The 22,217-nt window shown below is 34.8% G+C and overlaps 1 protein-coding gene across 3 annotated transcripts in view; it reads right to left on the reverse strand.

The window, feature by feature from the left end:
* The window catches only part of Borcs5 (BLOC-1 related complex subunit 5), a 120,189-nt gene that overhangs the window by 27,060 nt on the left and 70,912 nt on the right, over positions 1-22,217 (reverse strand). For all 3 annotated transcript variants that reach the window (XM_077798714.1, XM_077798713.1, XM_077798715.1), the window contains exon 3: positions 4,710-4,867. In XM_077798714.1, the coding sequence (XP_077654840.1) occupies positions 4,710-4,867 (158 nt within the window). The remainder of the gene's footprint in view (positions 1-4,709; positions 4,868-22,217) is intronic.

Genomic DNA, 22,217 nt, shown 5'->3' on the forward strand with positions numbered 1-22,217 from the left:
ATTGCTATACTACGATTATGTAAGATGCTGACTTTAGGAAAAGCTGCAAGAGGAGTATTCAGATATTCTCTAAATTTTTGTGACTTTTCAAAGTTTAAAATTAATTAAAAAGCTTTTTTCTTAACCTTTAAACTTTTATTTTCTATATTTGTTTTTAATTGATACTTAAAAACATGAAAATTACATATATTAGTAGGGTAGGGTGATGTTTTGAGGCATGAATACATTGTATAATGTTTAAATCAGGTTAAATGTATCTACCTCCAAACTTGTTTTCTTTTTTAAAGAATACTTAATTTTAAAGTTACACACTTAAATATGAATAAAATAAAACTATAAAACAGGCTAGTTGTGGAGGTGGCAGCCAGTGAGTGGGCTTTACTGATGAATGCAGTAACTGAATAATGATGAATGCAGAAACTTCACCATATTAGTCCATTTTCTTCAGTGTGTGTGTAAAATTTTCCATCATCTATATTAGAGAAAAACATTTGCAGTTTATTCTAACATGTGGTCAGGGCCAAGGAACACTGTTCTAAAGTCTTGACAGTGTGGTATATAATGAGGAGCTCTGTGAGGTGCTACCAGCCACTAAATACTTACAGAGCATCTGACACTGAGCTAGTTAGTCAATCTCTGTACTACACTGTCCTAATCTGAAAAACAAGATCTGGATTGGAGGACCTTTTAAAAAGCAGCAGCATCAAAAAGCCAATTTATTATTCTAAAAACTTTCTTTTGAGATTAATGTCAGAGTTAATTTCCAGCACAATGGTCAAAAATGGTTAAAATCTTACATCTACAAGAGCATTCATTTATCAATGTCCTAAAAAAAATCTTTACTTCTATGGGATGTTAATATATATGACCTTTAAGATAAGAGTTCTGAGGTCAAATAAGTTTGAAAAGTGCCAGTTTCCTTTATTGTAAGACACATAAAAAAATTTAAAATATGCACTGTTCTCTCTAAAGAATGGTGGTTTAGAGTGTGCAAAAAAAAAAATTTTCCTTCTCTCTCTAGAACTAGTTTTATAGAATTTTAATTTGTAAAACAGTGCTCTAGACCTATGGTTCCCAAATCCCACCCAATGAAGGGCAGCATTAGTATCATTTGGTAAATTAATAAAATAATGATTTAAAGACCAAAGCCTAGACTGACTGAGGGAGAGAGAGAAAGATCCGGTTTCAAACAAACCAAAAAACCCCAAGTGATTGCTGATACACAGTCACACATAGTCTATTCTACAGTAGAGCTCTGCAGGATATAATATAGTAAAATAAATTTATAATATTTAGAAGGATACAGCAATGCCAAGTAATACAAAAGGTTGTATTTAATAGTTTTTCAAGTGAAAGTATTTAATCCATGAAAGAAGAGCACATATAAGCAACATTTTATAAAAGATTAAGTACTAAAACACAGGAGGTATTGGCCTATTTAAATCTGTTAATATAACTAATGACTGCTTTGTAATTCAAGGATTCACTGCCTCTATTACTAATTGGAAAGTAACTTGCCGTGATTCTCAGCCCATTTCTTGTGTTTCTTCAAGTCTATCTTCTTTCACCAGTATAAATGACCCAAAAGCCATTTGTTGAACAAATCCAGGGAATACCATCCATATACATACTTTCTCTAAGATACAGCTCCTGCCCTTTCCTTTATATGGCACTACCCTCTATTGTCAGGAATATAAATCCCTTCTTGATATAAAACTTTAGAAGATATATTTACTCATCCCTTGTTGCTTCCAGAACTTTGCCATACAGTGGCTTCATCAATGATAGATTTTAGCTCTAAAAAAGAATAACTTACACTGTTGTCTGTAATTATAAAACATTTGTATCATGTTGTTTGGTTTATTATACTTTGACTTGAATGATATTGTGTTTTTCCTCACAAAAGAAGTATTAATATTATTTCATTGAAGAAATTGTGCATTCTTTTGGTTTGAATCTCTGAACCTTCCTCTATCCCAATAAATCTTAAATTTGGTCTTTTGATGGTATTCCATAATTCTTGGATATTCTGTTTATGGTTTCTTACCATCTCACTGTGAGGCCAACTTTATTTTCAATATTGTATATTCTGTCTTCATTGTCGGTGGTCTTGTCTTCCAAGTGATCTAGTTTGTTGGTCAATGCGTTCTATTGAGTTTTTTTATTTGGCTTATTGTTTCTTTCATTTCAAGGATTTCTGGGTTTTGTTTGTTTTCAGAATCTCTTTCTCTTTCTTAAAGTAATCTCTTGCTAACTGTATTTGCTATCTTATCTCTTTGTTGGTGTGATCAATGGTCGCCTATATTTGTATTCTTTTTTTTTTTTTAAAGAGAGAGTGAGAGAGGAGAGAGAGAGATAGAGAAATTTTTTTTAATATTTATTTTTTAGTTCTCGGCGGACACAACATCTTTGTTGGTATGTGGTGCTGAGGATCGAACCCGGGCCGCACGCATGCCAGGCGAGCGCGCTACCGCTTGAGCCACATCCCCAGCCCTATTTGTATTCTTATCGTTGTTGAAGTGATCAATTTTTGCCACATGGTATTGGCACCAAAATAGACCTGTAGACCTATACAGAATAGAGGACACAGAGTCTAACCCAAATTACTACAGTGATCTCATTTTAGACAAAAGCACCAAAAACGTACATTGGAGAAAAGATAGCCTCTTCAACAAATGGTGTTTGGAAAACTGCAAATCCACGTTTAACAAAATGAAATTAAGGGCTGGGGTTGTGGCTCAGTGATAGAGCGCTCGCCTGGTGTGTACGAGGCACTGGGTTCAATCCTCAGCACCACATAAAAATAAACAAATAAAATAAAGATACTGTGCCCAACTACAACTAAAAAATATTTTTTAAAAAATGAAATTAAACCTCTATCTCTCACCATGCACAAAACTCAACTCAAAGTAGATCAAGGACCTAGGAATTAAACCAGAGACCTTGTGCCTAATGGAAGAAAAAGAAGGCCCAAATCTCCATCATGTGGGATTAGGCCCCAACTTCCTTAATAAGACTCCTATAGTGCAAGAATTAAAACCAAGAATCAATAAATGGGAATGATTTAAACTAAAATGCTTCTTCTCAGCAAAAGAAACAATCAGTGAGGTGAACAGAGAGCCTACAGAATAGAAGCAAATCTTTACCACATCAGATAGAGCACTAATCTCTAGGGTCTATAAAGCACTCAAAACCTTAATACCAATAAAACAAATAAAACAATCAATAAATGGGCCAAGGAATTGAATAGTCTACTTCTTAGAAGAGGCTATACAATCAGTCAACAAATATGAGAAAATGTTCAACATCTCTAGCAATTAGAGAAATGCCAATAAAAACTACTCTAAGATTTTGTCTCACTCGAGTCAGAATGGCAGCTATCAAGAATACAAACAACTTAAGTGTTAACGAGGATGTGGGGAAAAGGCACACTCATACATTGCTGATGAAACTGCAAATTGGTACAGCCAATCTGGAAAGCAGTATGGAGATTCCTTGGGAAACTTGGAATGGAACCACCATTGACCCAGCTATTCTACTCCTTGTACTATACCCAAAGGACTTAAAAACAGCATACTACAGGGACACAGCCACATCAATGTTTATAGCAGCACAATTCACAATAGCTAAATTGTGGAACCAACTCAGATGCCCTTCCATAGATAAATGGATAGGGAAACTGGTATATATACACAATGGAATATTATTCAGCATTAAAAGAGAATAAAACCCTGGCATTTGCAGGTAAATGGATGGAGCTGGAGAATATAATGGTAAGTGAAGTAAGCCAATCCCCCCAAAACAGAGGCTGAATGTTTTATTTGATATGAGGATGCTCATAATGGCAATGGGGATTGGGGGGGGGCATGGGAGGAATGGAGGAACTTTAGATAGGGCCAAAGGGGAAGGAGGGGGCATGAGGGTAGGAAAGATGGTGGAATGAGTTAGACATCATTACCCTGAGTACATGTATGAAGACAAGAATAGTGTGAAAATACTTTGTGTACAACCAGAGACTTGAAAAATTGTGCTCTATATGTATAAAATGAAATGAATTGCATTCTGCCATCATATATAATAAATTAGAATAAATAAATAACTTAATAATAAAAAAGTATTACGTAGGCATAATCATTTCCATATAATCAAGAATAATAACTGAGCTTTTCATATGCTAACAGTGAAAAATATAATTGAGGGAGATGTCAAGGTTTCTATTTTCAAAGAAATGATAACTTATAGGGAAGGAAAATATAAATTATATATAATAAACAGCTAAAGTCAATTCAAAGATATAATGTTAGCCAGAACAAATTAGCATGGCAGGACTTTACACATATTAATAACAGCTAACACCTAGTAATTTCACTGTCACTTAACTCTTGAGTTAGGTTATTACTATTAGCCCAATTTATCATAAAGAAATTGAGATACAGAGAACTTAAACTTAACTTCCAACCAAATTAGCAGTGAACCAGAATTCAAACTCCAGGTTAGTCTAGCTTATGGACCACTTGTCACCATCACATTTACTGCTACGAAAGACCACCTCCTCAAAGCAATGGGGACAAATGCCAAGCCTTTGAGGGAAAATAACTACTTCCTATAAAGCCAGGATCACTGGCTATTGTGCCCAGTAGCAAAGCATTCCAGGGTTACAGGGTTTCACGATAATGAGTCATCAATGCTATTTTCCCACAGCACATTACCTCTTTGATTCGTTTAACCAAAGCATTCTGATCAAAAGCAACAGCTTCTGCACACTGGTGCAGGTGATCCTGATATCGGAGGCACAGCTGCAACACCTGCTGAGAATCCAGTTTCTCCAATTTGGTATTTGTTGGGGAAGTCTGGCCACTCAATAGCCCTTCAACAGACAAAAAAAGAATAAAATGAAATGGAAGTTTTTGGTAATATATTTGTGAATAAACTGGTGTAATAAGTTCAGTGATGATGGTAAGAGACAAATTTAATCTTGGATCTTTTAAAAATGCTAATAACAATCATTGCAACTATCATTTATGTAGCATCTATCATGTACTAACCACTTTTTCCAAATGCTTCCTGTGCATTGTCTTTCACACTCACAATTCTCTGGAAAATAAGGCACTATTAGCTTCATTTTACAGATGAGGAAGCCAAAAAACAGAGAGGTTGAGAAACTTTCCCAAAGCCATCTATCTAGTAATATGTTTCTTTCAAAAGTCCTGACTTTGGTAGCAGAATACAACAGTTACTAATATGGCAGTATGTAAAAATGTGGATGTGTAATTGATGTGATTCTGCAATCTGTATTTGGGGTAAAAATGGGAGTTCATAACCCACTTGATTCTAATGTATGAAATATGATATGTCAAGAGCTTTGTAATGTTTTGAACAAACAATAAAAAAAAGTCCTGACTTTGTATCACACTACTTCAAGTATTATAAATAGAAATCCCTATTTCTGGAAGATGTATTTACTTTCTTACAATAATTAAAATGGCTGTCTGAAAAACTGAGAAGAAATAAAATGTATACAGAAACTGCTAGAAGGAGATGCAAGTAGACTATCTGCTAACATGATCTAAACTCTCATTCTTCACATCTTCCTTCCACATAAGTTTAGTTACATAACTATTAAACTCCCCTGATTTTAGCATAGAGCACCACATTTTCAAATTAGCCTTTCATATATATATCTTTTCTTTAGTAAAAGGCAAAAGATTTATACAATCTGAAGAGAAAGCAGAGCATTCTCTTTTCCTTAAGGAGCGTAGAAAAGGTTATAAGAAGAAACCAAATAAAGAGATTAAGTGACTTACTCAGTCATAAAGCAAAGCCTTGGCCAGAAGTGAAGCCTATGAACTTTTTGCCAAGTGCTTCCTGTCAAGGCAACAGTTCGCAAATTTCTTGATATCAGAATCCCTTTACATCCTCAAAAAATTACTGAGAGCCCCAAAGAGCTTTTGCTTATGTGGGTTTTGTCTATTGCTATTGACCTATTAAAAATTAAAACTGAGGGCTGATGTTGTGGCTCAGCGGTACAGTGCTTGCCTAGCACAGGTAAGGTACTGGGTTTGATCCTTAGCACCACATAAAAATAAATAAATTATTAAGGTATTGTGTCCAACTACAATTAAAAATTTTTTAAAATTAAAACTGCAAAAGTTCTTAAAATTAAATAATTTTAAAATGATAACACTATGACATGGTAACATGAATACTATATTTTGAGGGAAATATCTGAATTTTCCAAAACAAAAAACCAAGAAGAATAGTATTGGTTTATGTTATTTTTTTAATGACTGCCTTAATAGAAAATAGCTGGATTATCCTACCAGCTTCTGCATTTAATCTGCTATTTCATATCAAAAAGCCTCTGGAAAACTCCAGTGACTTCAATACGAGAAAGAGTGATTTGCAAATAATGTCTAAGTATTGTTACAAAAAGAGTTTTGTGGGGCTGGGGTTATAGCTCAGTGATAGAGCACTTGCCTCATACATGTGAGGCATTGGATTTGATCCTCAGCACCACATAAAAATAAAGATATTGTGTCCATCTTTAAAAAAATCTTTAAAAAATAAGAATTTTGGCCTTAGAGAATCCCTAGCAGGGTCTTAAAGATCCACTATGCCACACTATGCTCTATCTCATACTAGAGCCAATGCTATAGCACAAGGTACAGCAAAATCAGGTGACAACAGGAAACATGCTGGGCATGATGGGACAGATCCACTCACATCAATGCTCATCTTGAGGGGCCCTTTCTCAGTCCTGCTCCCCAATCATTAACATCCAAACCCTCAATGTTCTGACACACTGGTGCTTAAACAAATGTCCCTGTGCCCAACCAAAGACACTATGAGAGGATACCCGGTTGGGTTGCCCCAGAAAATCTTTGGATGTGCTGGCCCATGCTCTCATATTTTTATGGGACCTGACAAAGTGAAGTGCAGGTCTGGAACCCAATATACTCCTAGGGTTCCCCAACATTACACTGCCAGCTCTTGGTCTCTCAGTTAATCCACTGTAGTCCTAACACAGAAAAACATGTTATTTGAATTGATCTACCTGCAAATAGTATCTTGTGGTGAATTCAATATTAGTAGCAATAGTTTTTTTTACTGAAATTTTTATTTAAATCTACATACATGATCCTTTACCCAGGTTCCCCCAATAGGCAGCAAAGAAAGATCTCAATGCCGACCAATAGGAGGCTTGTTAAATCAAGGTACATCTATAACTAATAATACATGAATGCAGAAAATAATGAGGAAGTTTCTATGTACTCACATGGGAAATATCTCCATACTACTCTAAATAATAAAAAGGGGTATAGAGAGTAGCAAACGGAGTATGCGATTATCATGTAAAAATGGGAATGTGTAAGTAAATAAAATTGTTGAGATTAGTTTATGTTTAAATAAAGAAACCTTTATATAAGAATTAGATGGAGAGCAAGGAAACTTTCATAATACACTTTTAACATAATTTTATTAACCAAATGAATGCATTTCTCCTTAAAATTTTTTTTTAAATTAACAAATTCATTTTAACAAAAAGTGGCTTTTTGTCTTTCCCATCTATTTTTAATGTCTTCTTGGGCAGGTCTCCCCTTTTCCCCTAGCCCATTATTCATTTTCTTTAAATTGAAAACCAGTTATCTTCCATCCTGACTTTAAGGTTTATGTTACTGAACAAACCTTCAAACAGCATCTTCTCCAAAGTGATTAAAAGTGTGGTAGTAAATTGAGCTGGCTAAAGATAAGGACCACATGTTGCTTACCTTTACAACTGTTATCTATAGCATAGCAACTGGCACATAAAAGACTCTCAAGTTAGACTAAAGTCTACTGCTGAACTCCTAGGAGAGAGCGAGCTAAGAAAGACTTTATGAGGAAAGGTGACTTCCCAGGATCACTCCTCTGCATGTTCCACATACATCTAAAAGTGAGGCCTTGTCTCAGTGTTGATCTGCCCTTTCAAGAGGAATGAGGAAGGTCTCCAATGCTTGAGCAGACTGCTGGAATTTGTGATGCAGAATAAGGAGGGAAACTACAATGCCAGTCCTCGCTACCAGATGCTTGAAGCAAAGAGCCAAGAACCCAACCATAGCTCATAAAACAAAACCCTTACTCTATTTCTTAATGAAAAAGGTATGGAAGGGCAAGAGGAGGAGGACTTGAGAAAGTTGCTAAGTCTTAAAAAGCACACGAAGTTGTTCAATTTAAGTTGCCTAACCGACTTCAAAATCAAAGGAATTATACTTTTATCCTCCCCTTAACCACCTAAAACCATAAGTCAAGTATGGATTTATTATCAGAATGTGCTTCCATCACCTCTGAATCTCCAAATATTTGCCATAAACCCCTTCTCTGGATCCCAGAAGGGGTAAGATAGAAGAGAGAAAAAAAGAAGATAGGCCGCTTTCCTACTTTTGAAGCAACAAAGTCACAACACTTCAGGAAAATTCTAGAGACAACAAATACAATATTGTCTTACCATTGATACAGAATGAATTACATAGCATAAATTATTTCAGAATACTTTTGTAATGATTTATAATAGAGATTTTTCTTTTTTATATAATATGTTGTATAATTTTTAACATCATAATATCAAAGATAAATAGATTGAAAGTTCTGGACTGTTTAATAGGAAATGGAGCTCATTATACTGTTTCTAAATATATACTCTTAATACTCTTTAATACTAATTTCTAGTTCTAGAAGTAACCAAGTTCATCAGGGTTGAAGAACTCAAGTTAATATCCATATGGCTCATACTGTGCTTTAAAAAAACTGTGGGTTTTCTCCCTATACCTGACATTTCTGAATGAAAAGGATTACTCAGCAAAATGCTTCCAAATTTCTAGCCCTAATGATTTTTCCACTCAACACTTTACACAAAGGGGTAGGTACAGATGGCAGTTTGCTGGCTCTGTAGATAGCCAGTCTATTTCTCACCCATTCCCTGGGGCCCACTCTTCATCCATGCATAAACAAAGTGGTTTCAACATGGTTTCAGGAAATAATCTCCAGTACTTACCATTTGCAAGCCCAAAAAGCAGCATCGCCACCCAGAACCAAATTTGCTGGCACCTTGATCTTATACTTCCTAGCTATAAGAATTTTGAGGAATAAATGTTTGCTGTTTAAGTTGCCTAGCCAACTTCAAAGTCAAAGGAATTACACTTTTACCCTCCCCTTTACCATCTAAAACCATAACTCAGTTCATGGAATTCTGTTATGCCAGCTTCAACTAATACCTTGGCTTAGCAGTAGAGCGCTTGCCTAGCACGTTCGAGGCCCTGGGTTCCATCCTCAGCACCACGTAAAAATAAATAAATAAAATAAAGGTATTGTGTCCAACAACAACTAAAAAATAAATTTAAAAAAACAATAAGAGATTTTTGACTGTAGGTCACGATATACTTCAAAGACAAAAGCACTTAAGCAATGTGTGTTCTTTACTTAATGTTACTCTATTTCTCAAAGGCACTTCCTTCTTCCCTTAAAGAAATGCTTGCAGACATCTTCCTTACAGGATTTTGTGATGTGTTAGTGATCAATTCCTTTAGGATATTTAGAAAAAGGGTACACCCCGTGGCTGATTTCCTTAGGAACTTTACCTCCCATTCAGTCACCTTACATCAGTACCAATCTCACCCAGGAGAAGCCACTTAAGAATGGCTAACAATGGGGTAGGGGCTATAGCTCAGTGGTAAAGGCACATGCTTTTCAGGTGTGAGGCCCTGGGCTCAATCCCCAGTACCAGGAAAAATTTTAAAGAGAATGGCTTACGACCTTGCTATGGCAGAATAGACCCAAGTGCAAAATAGGCCCAATCTAACATGCCAACACATCAAAATGTTCAATAAAGATGCAAACATATTTCCCAGGATCTTCCTCCCATCAATTTTCAAAAACTACCAGAGGAGAAGAAAGAGGCACTTTCTAGGTCTGAATCCAGAGACTGCCATTTACTACCTGTGTGATGCCATTTAACTTCCCTGAACTCAAACCCTTAAGAAAAAACAAAATGAAATCATAATGAGATAACAATCATTAAGATGGCTATTATTATTATTATTAGGCAGTGCTGGGAATTGAACTCAAAGATGACTACTATTGAAAGGACAAAAATAAGTATTAGCAAGGATGTGGAGAAATTAGAACTCTTGCACATTTCTGGAGAGAATATAAACAGTTTACCTACTGTAAAAAAAGAGTATGTAGTTTCCAAAACAAATTAAATATAAAGAGGATTCTGGGAAGATGACACTAGGAATCACCCAGAATCTGTCTTCCCAACTAGAAGATTACTGTACAGGAACAATCTGATAGAACTATCCTGAATTCTACAGTCTTTCCCCCCCCCCCATGTTTTAATTGGTGCATTAGCTGTACATACTGATGGGACTTGTTATGTATTCATACATGCACAAAATATATAACAATATAATTTGGCCAAAGTATCACTCCCCAGCCCTTTCCCCCTTCCTATTCACCTCTTACCCTCTGATCCTTTACCTCTACTGATCTTCCTCTGATTTTCATGAGATCTGCCATCTTTCTTTTCCACTTCCTCTCCAGCTTCCCCATATGAGCAAAAACATATGACCCTTAACTTTGACTTATTTCACTTAACATAATGGTCTCTAGTTCCATCCATTTTTCTGCAAATGACAAAATTTTATTTCTTTATAACTGGATAAAACTCCATTGTGTATATATACCACATTTTCTTTATCCATTTATCCTTTGATGGACACCCAGGCTAGTTCCATAGTTCAGCTACTGTAAAATGTGCTGCTATAAACATGGGAATGCATATATCACTGTAATATGAGGACTTTAATTCTTCAGGATAAGTACTGAGGAGTGGTATAGCTGGATCAGATGGTGGTTCCATACTCAGCCTTTTGAGGAACCTCCACACCGATTCCATAGTGGTTGTACTAATTTACAATCCCACCAACAATGTTAAAGTGTTCCTTTTTCTCTATACCCTCTCCAGCACTTATTATGGTTACTATTCTTGATGACTGACATTCTGACTAGCGTGAGATGAAATCTCAGTATAGTTTTGATTTACATTTCCCTAATTGCTAATGATGTTAAACATTTTTTCATATATTTGTTGGCCATTTGTATTTCTTCTTTTAAGGAGGGTTTGTTTAATTAATTTGTCCATTTATGAAGTGGGCAATTTGATTTTTTGGTGTAAAGTTCTTTTATTTATATATTCTAGATATTAATCCTGTTAGAAGAGTAGCTAGCAAAGATTTTCTCCCATTCTTTAGGTTCCCTCTTCATATTCCCAACTGTTTCGTTTGCTGTGGAGAGCTTTTTAATTTGATGCTATCCCTATTATTATTAATTCCTGGCTTTATTTCCTGGGCCTTGGGGATCCTACTGAGAAAGTTGTTCCTTGTGCATAAGTGCTGGAGTGTTGACTCTACGTTTTCTTCTAAGAGTGGCATAGTTTCTGGTCCAATTCCTAGGCCTTTTGGGTTGATTTTTGTGCAGAGTGAGAGATAGGGTCTAGTTTTATTCTTCTACATATGGATAACCAGTTGTCCTGGCACAATTTGTTAAAAAGGTTGTCTTTTCTCCAAAATATGTTTTTGGCAATTCTGTCAAAGATCAGATGACTGCAGATGTGTGGGTTTGTCTCTGTGTCTTCTATTCTGTACCACTGATCTATATGTCAGTTTTTATGCCAGTACCTTGCAGTTTTTTTTTTTTTTACAACTCTGTGTAGTATAATTTGAAGTCAGATATTGTGATGTTTCCAGCATTGCTTTTTTGGCTTAACATTGCTTTGGCCTACTCTGGGTCTCTTAGGCTTCCAAATGAATTTTAGGACTGATTTTTCTAGTTCTATGAAAAATGTCATAGGTATTTTGATGGGTATTGCACTGAATCTATATATTGCTTTTGGTAGTATGGCTTTTTTTGGGGGGGAAGGGTGTTACTGGGAATTGAACTCAGGGGCACTTAACTACTGAGCCACATCCCCAGCCCTTTTTCTGTATTTTATTTAGAGATAGCAAGGCCCTAAGCAACTCGGCAAGATTCTAAGTTGCTAAAGCTGGCTTTGAACTAGCAATTCTCCTGCCTCAGCCTTCTGAGCCACTGGGATTACAGGCCACCATATCCAGCAAGTAAAGGCATTTTAACAATATTAATTCTGCCTATCCATAAACATGGGAGGTCTTTTCATCTTCTGAGATCTTTTTCAATTTGTTTATTCAGTGTTCCATAGTTTTCATTGTAGGGGTCTTTAAACTCCTTGGTTAGATTTATTCCTAGGTATTTTATTTTTTGAGGCTATTGGGAATGGAACTATTTTCCTGATTTCTTTCTCAGCAGATTTGTTGTTGGTATATAAGAAAGCTATTAATTTTTGTATGTTGATTTTATAAAGTATTACTTTGCCAAATTTGTTTATTAGGTCTAGCAGCCTTTTGGTGGAAATCTCTGGATCTTCTAGGTATAGGATCATATCATCTGCAAACAGCAATAAAAGGAATAAAAATGGGAAGAAAAGAATTCAAATTATTTCCTCTTTTTGCCTAATTGCTTTGGTAGAATTTCTAGCACTATATTAAATAGGAGTGGTGAGAATGTACATCCTTGTCTTGTCCCAGATTTTAAAGGAAATACTTTCTTTTTTTCTCATTTACTGTGAAGTTTGCTTTGGTTTTTCATATATAGCTGTTACGGTGTTGAATTAGGTTCCTTTTCCCCCCCAGTTTTTTTTTGTATTTTTATCACGAATGGGTGCTGGTTTGTCAAAGGTCTTCTCTGCATCTATTGAGATAAAAATCACTTATGTGATAAATTACATTTATTGATTTGCATATATTAAACCATCCTTACATCTCTGAAATAAAATAAACTTGGTTGTAGTATATCATCTTCTTAATATATTATTGAACATTATTTGCAAATATTTTAGTAAATATTTTTGCATCTAAGTTCATCAGGGACTTTGGCCTATAGTTTTCTTTCCTTGGTATGTCCTTATCTGATTTTGGTATGAATGTGATACTGGCTTCATAGAATGAATTTGGAAGTGTTTCATCCCTTTCTACTTCATGGAATAATTTGAAAAGAATTGGCATTAGTTCTTTACAGATTTGATAGAATTTAGCAGAGAATCCTTCTGGTCCTAGGCTTTTCTTTGTTGGAAGGCTTTTTGTTACTGCTTCTATCTCATTGCTAGTTATTTTTCTGTTGAGATTTTCTATGTCCTCTGGATTCAGTTTTGGCAGATGGTATTTGTCTATAGTTACCCATTTCTTCTAGGTTTACTAATTTATTAGAGTATAAATTTTCAAAATACTCTTGAATGTTACACTAGATTTCTGTGATGTCTATAGTGATTTTTCATTTTTCATCTCTAATTTTATTAATTTGGATCTTTTTCTTTTGAATTGTTCTTTTTAAAGAACCACTCTTTGTTTCACACGTCCTTTGTATTTTTTTTAATTCTCATTTTTATTGATTTCAGCTCTGATCTTAGTCATTTCCTTGTTTCTACTGGTTTTGGAATTGGTTTGTTCTGCTTTTTCTTTCTAAGGCCTTAAGATGCATCATTAGGTTATTTTGGATATTTCAGATTTTCTTATGTAGGCACTCATAGCTATAAACTTTTCTCTTAGAACTGCTTTTATAAAAGTATCCCAGAGGTTCTGAATCTCATATCATTATTCTCATTTGAGTCTAAGAATTTTATTTTCTCCGATGATTCTTCTATCACCCATCATTCAAAAGTATATTGCTCAATCTCCATGTGTCCTATCATTTTTTTTATGGTTTTGTCATGTTGATTTCTAATTTCATACCATCATGATCTGATAAGGTACAAAGAATTATACTGATTTTGTTTTAATCTTTGTGGCCTAAAATGTGGTCTATTTTGAAGAACATACCATGAACTACTGAAAAGAAAGTGTATCCAGCTGTTATTTGATGAAATATTCTATAAATGTCTATTAAGTCCACTTGATCTGTGATATTTTTCAGGTCCAAAAAGTCTTTACTGAGTTTATGTCTACATGACTTTATCTAATGATGAGAGCATTCAGTATTATGTACTAGGGTCTATATGAGGCTTCAAGTTGAGTACTGTCTCTTTTATGTAATTAGTTGCACACACATTTAGGACATAAATATTTATTATTGTTTTATCTTCTTGTTGGATTGGTCCCTTTATCATACAAAGTAACCTTCTTTGTTTCTTCTGATTAATTTTGGTTTGAAGTCTGCTTTGTCAGATATAAGAGTAGATACTCCTGCCTTATTTTTTGGTTCCATTCACATTATATATCAATTTCCATTCTTTCACTTTCAGCTTGTGACTGTCTTTGCCTGTTAGGTACATCACTTACAAACAACATATAATTGGGTCTTGTTTTTGAATCCATTCTGCCAGCCTATGTTTTTTATTGGAGAGTTGAGACTATTTATAGTCAATGTTATTACTGATAGATGTTTATTAATTCCTGCTATTTTGATTTAGAATGTTTAATTTGGTCCTGCTTCTCATTTGCTTACACTTTATGCTTCAAATGAGTTTTGTTTATTTGTGAACTCTGGGGTTTGTTTTTTACTTCTTTTGTATGGAATATTTTGTTAAGCAAGTTCTATATCTCTGGTTTGGTTGTCATGAATTTAAACAAAAAAAATTGTTTTAGTTGTAGATGGACACAATACCTTTTTTTAAATTATTTACTTATTTTTATGTGGTGCTAAGAATGGAACTCAGTGCCTCACACATGCTAGGAAAGTGCTCTGAGCCACAACCCAGCTCCATGAATTCTTTTAGTTTCTGCTTATCTTGGAAGGTTTTTATTTGCTCTTCAATTTTGAATGAAAGCTTTCCTGGAAATAGCAGTCTTGGTTAACAGTTATTTTCTTTCAGGACTTAGAACACATCTGGAATTCTAGGATCTTGCAATAAGACTGAAATTTCTAAGGGAAGGCTTATACAGTAACTTGTTAATTTCAGTCAAATTCAGTTTTTAGCATAGTAGTAGCTACCCATCCAAAATCTTCCAGCCTCATACAGAAAGTTATGCAAGTATTCCTGAAGCAGCTTGAATACAGCCTGCTTGAACCAGAGTGGGCAAAAGGGAACCTGTCTTGCATATATCAGGAATCTGTTTTCTGCTCCCTAATCACAAAAATGCTGTCAAGGAGATTAACAACTCTGCAACAACAGTCAGGCAACAAGCCCTGAGTGGTTGGGCCTGGAGAGGTCTTAGGAAGCCAGGTGGCCTCACCCACAATCCTCTGAAGCACCTAAGCAGTCTGCCATGAGTGGCTTGGTCTGCCTGCCCAGACCCCTAGGAAGCAGATGGGTAGACTTTCCCACTTCCCTCAGCCCTCACAAGCAGCTGGGCAGCCAACCCTGAACAAGAAGCCTTGAGTCCCAATGAAGACACCTGGACAACCCTCATAGACACTGGGCACACCACTTGAGCCCACAGTACAGCATGCCCCAAATGGTTCCCAAGCACTGACAGACCCCTTGCCTCATCAGGCACACTACATCATACCCACCTGGGCCCACTAGAGTGACCCACCCCTGCACAACTCTTAAAATTATGGGTGCATCATCTCCTCTGATATGCTAGCTGTGCCTTGCCTGCACAGGTCCAGTAAAGCAGCACTGTGCACATGCAACCCACAGAATCTGACAGGTATCTTACACTAGCAGATAGAAACACTGCACATAAACCCACCCAATCTAAGAGAGCTGCATCCCAGCTAGTAAAGCAATCCCCCAACTTCCTGCAGCCTAGGCCACTGAGGTATCTTCAGGCCTAAGTGATGTTGATTATATAACTGAAGAAGCCACACAGACACTACTACACTGTGCTCACCTGAGTCAAAACCATGTAACCCAAGAAACCAAAACCTTAGGACACATCACTAAAAGAATGTTTTTTATTGTGAAAGTCACCATATTAAATCAGTAAAAGCTGCTGATCCATCATATACAAAATATCAACATAGGGACATAAAAAATCAAGATAATATGATTCTTTAAAAAAAAAACTCTATAGCAACATAGAAAGAAAAAGGACAAATTTCCTGATGAAGAATTCAAAATTATGATTTTAAGGAAATCAACCAGATATGAGAAAATATACAGACAGTTCAATGAAATTAGGAAGACAATTCATGATCTGAATGAGAATTCAGCAGAGACAGAGACAGGAAAAAGGAGCCTAAGAGAAAATTTGGAACTGAAAACTCAATAAATGAAATAAAAAAATACAGCTGAGATGCTCAACAGTAAAACAGATCAAACAAAATAAACAATTTCTGAGCTTAAAAATAGGTGTTTTAAACCAGACAAAATGAAAAAAGAAGTTTTTTTCTAGAGGACAAAAAAAAAGTCTTATGGGACACTTCTAAGTGAGCAAATATTTGCAGTGGTAGTATTCCACAAGGAGGAGCAAAGGGAAAAGGAATAGAGAACCTAATTAATGGGACAATAGCTGAAAACATTCCAAATTTGGGGAAAGACATGAATATGCAGGTCCAAAAAATTTAAAGGACCTCTAATAGATCTGAACAAAAATGGTCTTCTCCAAGGCATATTATAACTAAACTGTCAAAAGTGTAAAACAGCTGGGTGTGGTGGTGCACATCTATAATCCCAGCACCCAGGGAGGCTGAGGCAGGAAGATTTTGAGTTCAAAGTCAGCCTCAACAACTTAGTAAGGCTCTAAGCAACTCAGAAAGACCCTGTCTCTAAATAAAATATAAAAAACAGCTGGGAATGTAGCTCTGTGGTTGAGCACCCTGGGTTCAATTCCCAAATGAAAGCGTGGGGGAAAACACACCATACAAAAAGTAACCAAAAGACAATAGGGTTGCTGTTCTGATATCAGACAATATATACTTTAACTCAAAAAAGATTATAGAAAAAAAAGGACATCACATGTTAGTAAAAGATTCAATATAGCAAGAATGTTAGATTATAAATGCTTACAAACCTAATGACAGACCATCAAAAATTGAGGCAAAAACTAACAAAATTGGAGGAAGAAATAGTTCTACAATAATTAGAGACTTCAATAGCCCACTCTCAATACTGGAGAGAAAAACCAGACAGAACAGAAGAAAAATATACAATAAACCAATTAAATCTAACAGACATTAACCAAACAGACATTATACCTTACAATCACAGAATACACATTTTTCTCAAGAACACATGGGATATTTTCCAGAATATGACCATATATTGGGCCACAAAGTAAGTCTCAATAGCTTTTTAAAAACATCATACAAAGTATCTTCTTCTATTATAATGAGATGGAATTAGGTATCAATAACAGAAGGAAAATCAGAAAATCCACAAATATGTAAAAATTTAACACCACACTCTTTTTAAAAAATATTTATTTTTTAGTTACAGATGGACACAATATCTTTATTTTACTTTTATGTGGTGCTGAGGATCAAACCCTAACACATGGTAGGTGAGCACTCTACCCCTGAGCCACAACCCCAGCCCTAAATACCACACTCTTATAACAACTAATGCATCAAAGAAGAAATGAGAACAGAAATTTTTAAATACTTTGAGATAAATGAAAATGAAAACACAACATACCAAAACATACAGGATATAGTGAATAAGGGAGATATTTACACGTAAAAATGTTCACATTATACAAGAAAAAACTCAAATCAGCAACTGAACTTTACAACTTAAAGAACTAGAAACAGAAGAATAAATTAAACCCAAAGCTAGGAGAAGGATGGAAATAATAAAGCTTAAAGTATAGGTAAACAAAATAAGAAATAGAAAATAATAGAGAAAAACCAACAAAAATCAAAGTTGATTCTTTGGAAAGAGCAATAAGGTTAAAGTTTTGTTAGAGGAAGTAGGAAAAAGGAGAGAGAAACTCCAATTACTAAAATCATTCTCTTTTGGATGGTGGTGCTGGAGATCAAATGCAGGGCCTTATGTATGCTAGGCAAGCCTCCTACCACTGAGTTACACCAACTCTAAAATTATGAAAATCAGATGTGAAAGTGGGAAAATTACTACCAATTCTTTGGAAATAAAAAGGACTTTATGAAAACAGTCTGAATAACTGTATAGAAATAATTTGGATAATCTAGATGAAATTAACAAATTTCCTAGAAACAGAGACTAGCAAGACTAAACCAAAAAGAAAATGTGAATAAACCAGTAACTAGTAAAGAGATTGATTAACTAATCAAAAATCTCCCAACAAAGAAAAGCCCTGGACATGATTGTTTCATGGTGAATTCTATCAATCATTTTAAAAACAACATCAATTCTTCTCAAACCTCTCTAAAAAACCAAAGAGGAGGGAATACTCCCTACCTCTCCTGTGAGGAGATTATTACACTGATAACAATGCAAGACAAAGACACTATAAGAAAACTACACACCAATATACCTATAAGCACTGATGTAAAAATCCTCAACAAAACATTAGCAAATCAAATTCAGGAGCATAATATAAGGATTACATATCATGATCTTCTAATACACTACATTAAAAGACTGAAGGGAAGGAAAGAAAAAAACACAAGATCATCTCAAATGATGCAGAGAAAGTTTTTTTTAAAACACAAAATTCAATATTCTCTCTTGATTAAAAAAAAACTCAAAAAAGTATAAATGAAGGAAATTATTTCATCATAATAAAAGCCAGATATGGGAAATCACAGAAAACATTATACTCAATGATAAAAACTAGGGTTGGAGATGTAACTCATTGGTACAGTACTTGCCTACCATATAAGAGGTACTAAGAAGAAAAAGTAAAAATTTAAAAAAAACTAAATTTTTTCCTCTAATTTTAGTAACAAAGAAAGAATGCCTAGTTTCACCACTACTATTCAATAAAGTACTTTACCATTGTATCTAGAATTAAATAAGAAAAGAAATGAAAGGCATCCAAATTGGAGAGGACAAAGAAATATATGTTGTATATTATATATGTTATAATATGATACATATAATTTGTTCACAGAGGATCTTATAAGTAGAAAACTTAATGATTCTAAAAAATACTTGTTAGAACTGATAAATGAATTCATTAAAGTAACAGGATACAAAGTCAAAATAAGTTGTTTTTTAATTTTTTAAGTTATAGATAGACACAATACCTTTATTTATTTTTATGTGGTGTTGAGGATCATACCCAGTGCCTCACAGGTGCTAGGCAAGCTCTCTGCAACTGAGCTACAACTCCAGCCCCGTAGTAGCATTTCTACACACTAATAACAAATAATCCAAGAAGGATATTAAGAAAACTCTATTTACTCCCAGAAACTTTGGAGACTGAGGCAGGAGAATCATAAGTTCAAGGCTAGCCTTGGCAACTTAGTGAGACCCTATCTCAAAATAAAATTTAAAAACCAGAGCTTGCTATGTAACTCAGAGGTAGAGCACCACTAGATTAAATCCCTAGCAGCACCAGAAAGAGAAAAATAGAGACAGAGACACACACAGACAGAGAGAAAGAAAGAAAACAAGCTCCATTTACAGTCACATCAGAAAGAACAGAATACTTAGAAATTAACAAAGGAATTTAAAAATGTGTACAATGAAACTGTAAAACATTGCTTACAGAAATGGGAGGGAGGATAGTAGGGGATAGGAAAGGCAGCAGAATACAAAAGTCACTAATATGGCATTATGTAAAAATGTGAATGTGTAACTGATGTGATTCTGCAATTTGTATTTGGGGTAAAAATGGGAGCTCATAACTCACTTGAATCAAATGTATGAAAGATGATATGTCATGAGCTTTGTAATGTTTTGAACAACCAATAAAATAAATAAATAAATTTTACTTTAACCTTAAAAAAAAAAAAAGAAACAAACTAATGGAGACATATCCCATATTCACAGACTGGAAGATTTAATATTAAGATGTCAATACTAGGGCTGAGGTTGTGGCTCAGAGGTAGAGTGCTCACCTACCATGTGTGAATCCCTGGATTTGACCACATATAGATAAATAAAACAAAGATTTAAAAAAAAAAAAAAAGATGTCAATACTACCCAAACTGATCAAACACAATCAAATAGAACCACTATTAAAATCTCAATGACTTTTTTTTAAGAAATAAAGAAACCTACCCTAAAAGTCTCATGGAATCTCAACAGACCCTGAATAACCAAAACTATACTGAAAAATATGAACAAAGTGGGAGGAGTCTCACTTTCTAATTTCAGGACTTACTACAAGGTTGCAGTAATCAAAACAGTGTGGCACTGGCATAAACACAGACAAAAAGACAAGTGGATTTTAGATCCTTGAGATAAACCCTTGAAAATATGATCAAATGATTTTTAAAAAATATTTTTTGTTGTTGTTGCAGATGGACACAACACCTTTATTTTACTCATTTTTATGTGGTGCTGAGAATCAAACCCAGCGTCCAACACATGCTAGGCAAGTGCTCTACCACTGAGCCGCAACCCCAGCCCAATCAAATGATTTTTGACAAGAGTGCTAAGACCATTCAACTGGGAAGAAAAGTCTGTTTCAACTAATCATGCCAGGAAAATTGAATGTGCACATGAAAAAGAATGAAGCTGGACCTATACCTAACACCATATATAAAAATTAATTTAGCCAAGTACAGTGGCTCACTAACACCTGTAATCCCAGTGTCTTGGGAGGCTAAGGCAGGAAGATTGCAAGTTCAAAGCCAGCTTCAGCAACTTAGCAAGGCCCTAGGTAACTTACTGAGAACCTGTCTCAGAATTTAAAAAAAAAAACAGTTTTGTTTTTGTTTGTTTGTTTTTAAGGGCTGGGGATATGGCTCATTGGGTAAACACCTTGGGTTCAATCTCTGGTACAAATAAAAAAAAATTTTTTAATTTAAAATGGATTCATGATCTAAAGTAAGACCTAAATAATAAAACTCTTATTGTTTTAACTATAGTTTCCTTTTGAAGAAAATGTAAGGCAAAAGCTTCAAGACATTGAATTTTTCAATTACTATTTAGATATGACATTAAAGGAAAAGACAACTAAAGGAAAACAGATTGAACTTTATGAAAAACTTAAAATGTTGATGCTATCAACAGAGTAAAAAGGCAACCTACATAACGGGAAATTTATTTGTGGTGCTAAGGATCGAACCCAGGGCTTTCTGCATGCTAGGCAAACACTCTACCATACCTACATTCTCAGCCCATTCTTTCTTATTTAAAAAAAATTAAATCCAGTATTTGATGAGACATTATTACCCAAGATATATAGAGAATTCCTAAAATTCAACAATAAACAACCAAAAAAGCCCATTTCAAGAACAGGAAAAGCACTTGACACTCTCCAAAGATGATACACAAATGGCTAAGACACTCAAGATCACCAGGAAAATGAAATTCAAAATTAAAATGAAATACCATCTCATATTCATAGGATGTTTACTGCCCCTCCCCCCAAAAAAGAACACCAAAGCATTGGCATGGACATGGAACACATCTTCACTGTTGGTGGGGATGCAAAATTGTATAGTTGCTGGAGGAAAGGAAAGAAAAAAATTAACACAGGATTACTTTGTGATCCAGCCATTTCAACTTCTAAGTATCTACCCATCAAGAATTGAAAGCAGGGCCTCAAACATATTTGTACATTCATGTTTATAGAGCAACATTATTCACTAGAGCTAAAACCAAAAGTAACTCAAATTACCATCAATGAATGAATGGATAAGCAAAATGTGGTAATCCTTAAAAAGGAATTTCCTTTTTAAAACTGACTAATATCCCATTATATATGTTTGTATGTATACATAATACTGTGAGACATACAGAATAGTCTAATTCATAGAGAAAGAAAGTAGAATGGTGGTTGCCAAGGCCTGGGAGGAGGGGGAAATGGGGAACTATTGTTTAATGGATACATTGTTTTATACAATGAAAAGAGTTCCGAAGATGGATGGTGGTGATAGTTGCAGAACAATATGAATGTATTTATTACTAGTGAAATGTAGAATTATAAATTGTTAAAATCATAAATTTTATATTAGGTGTATCTTACCACAATAAAAAAAAAACCTGGAAGAAGATAAACATAAAATTACCATAGGATCCAGCAATTCTACCTCTAATTATAAACTTAAAAGAACTAAAAGCACAGAGAGCAGGGACTCAGATATTTTTATACCAGTGTTCACAGAGCATTAGTCACAATAACTGCTGT

Source organism: Urocitellus parryii, chromosome 5 (genome assembly GCF_045843805.1).
Source record: "Urocitellus parryii isolate mUroPar1 chromosome 5, mUroPar1.hap1, whole genome shotgun sequence".
In the NCBI taxonomy this organism is placed as follows: Eukaryota; Metazoa; Chordata; class Mammalia; order Rodentia; family Sciuridae; genus Urocitellus; species Urocitellus parryii.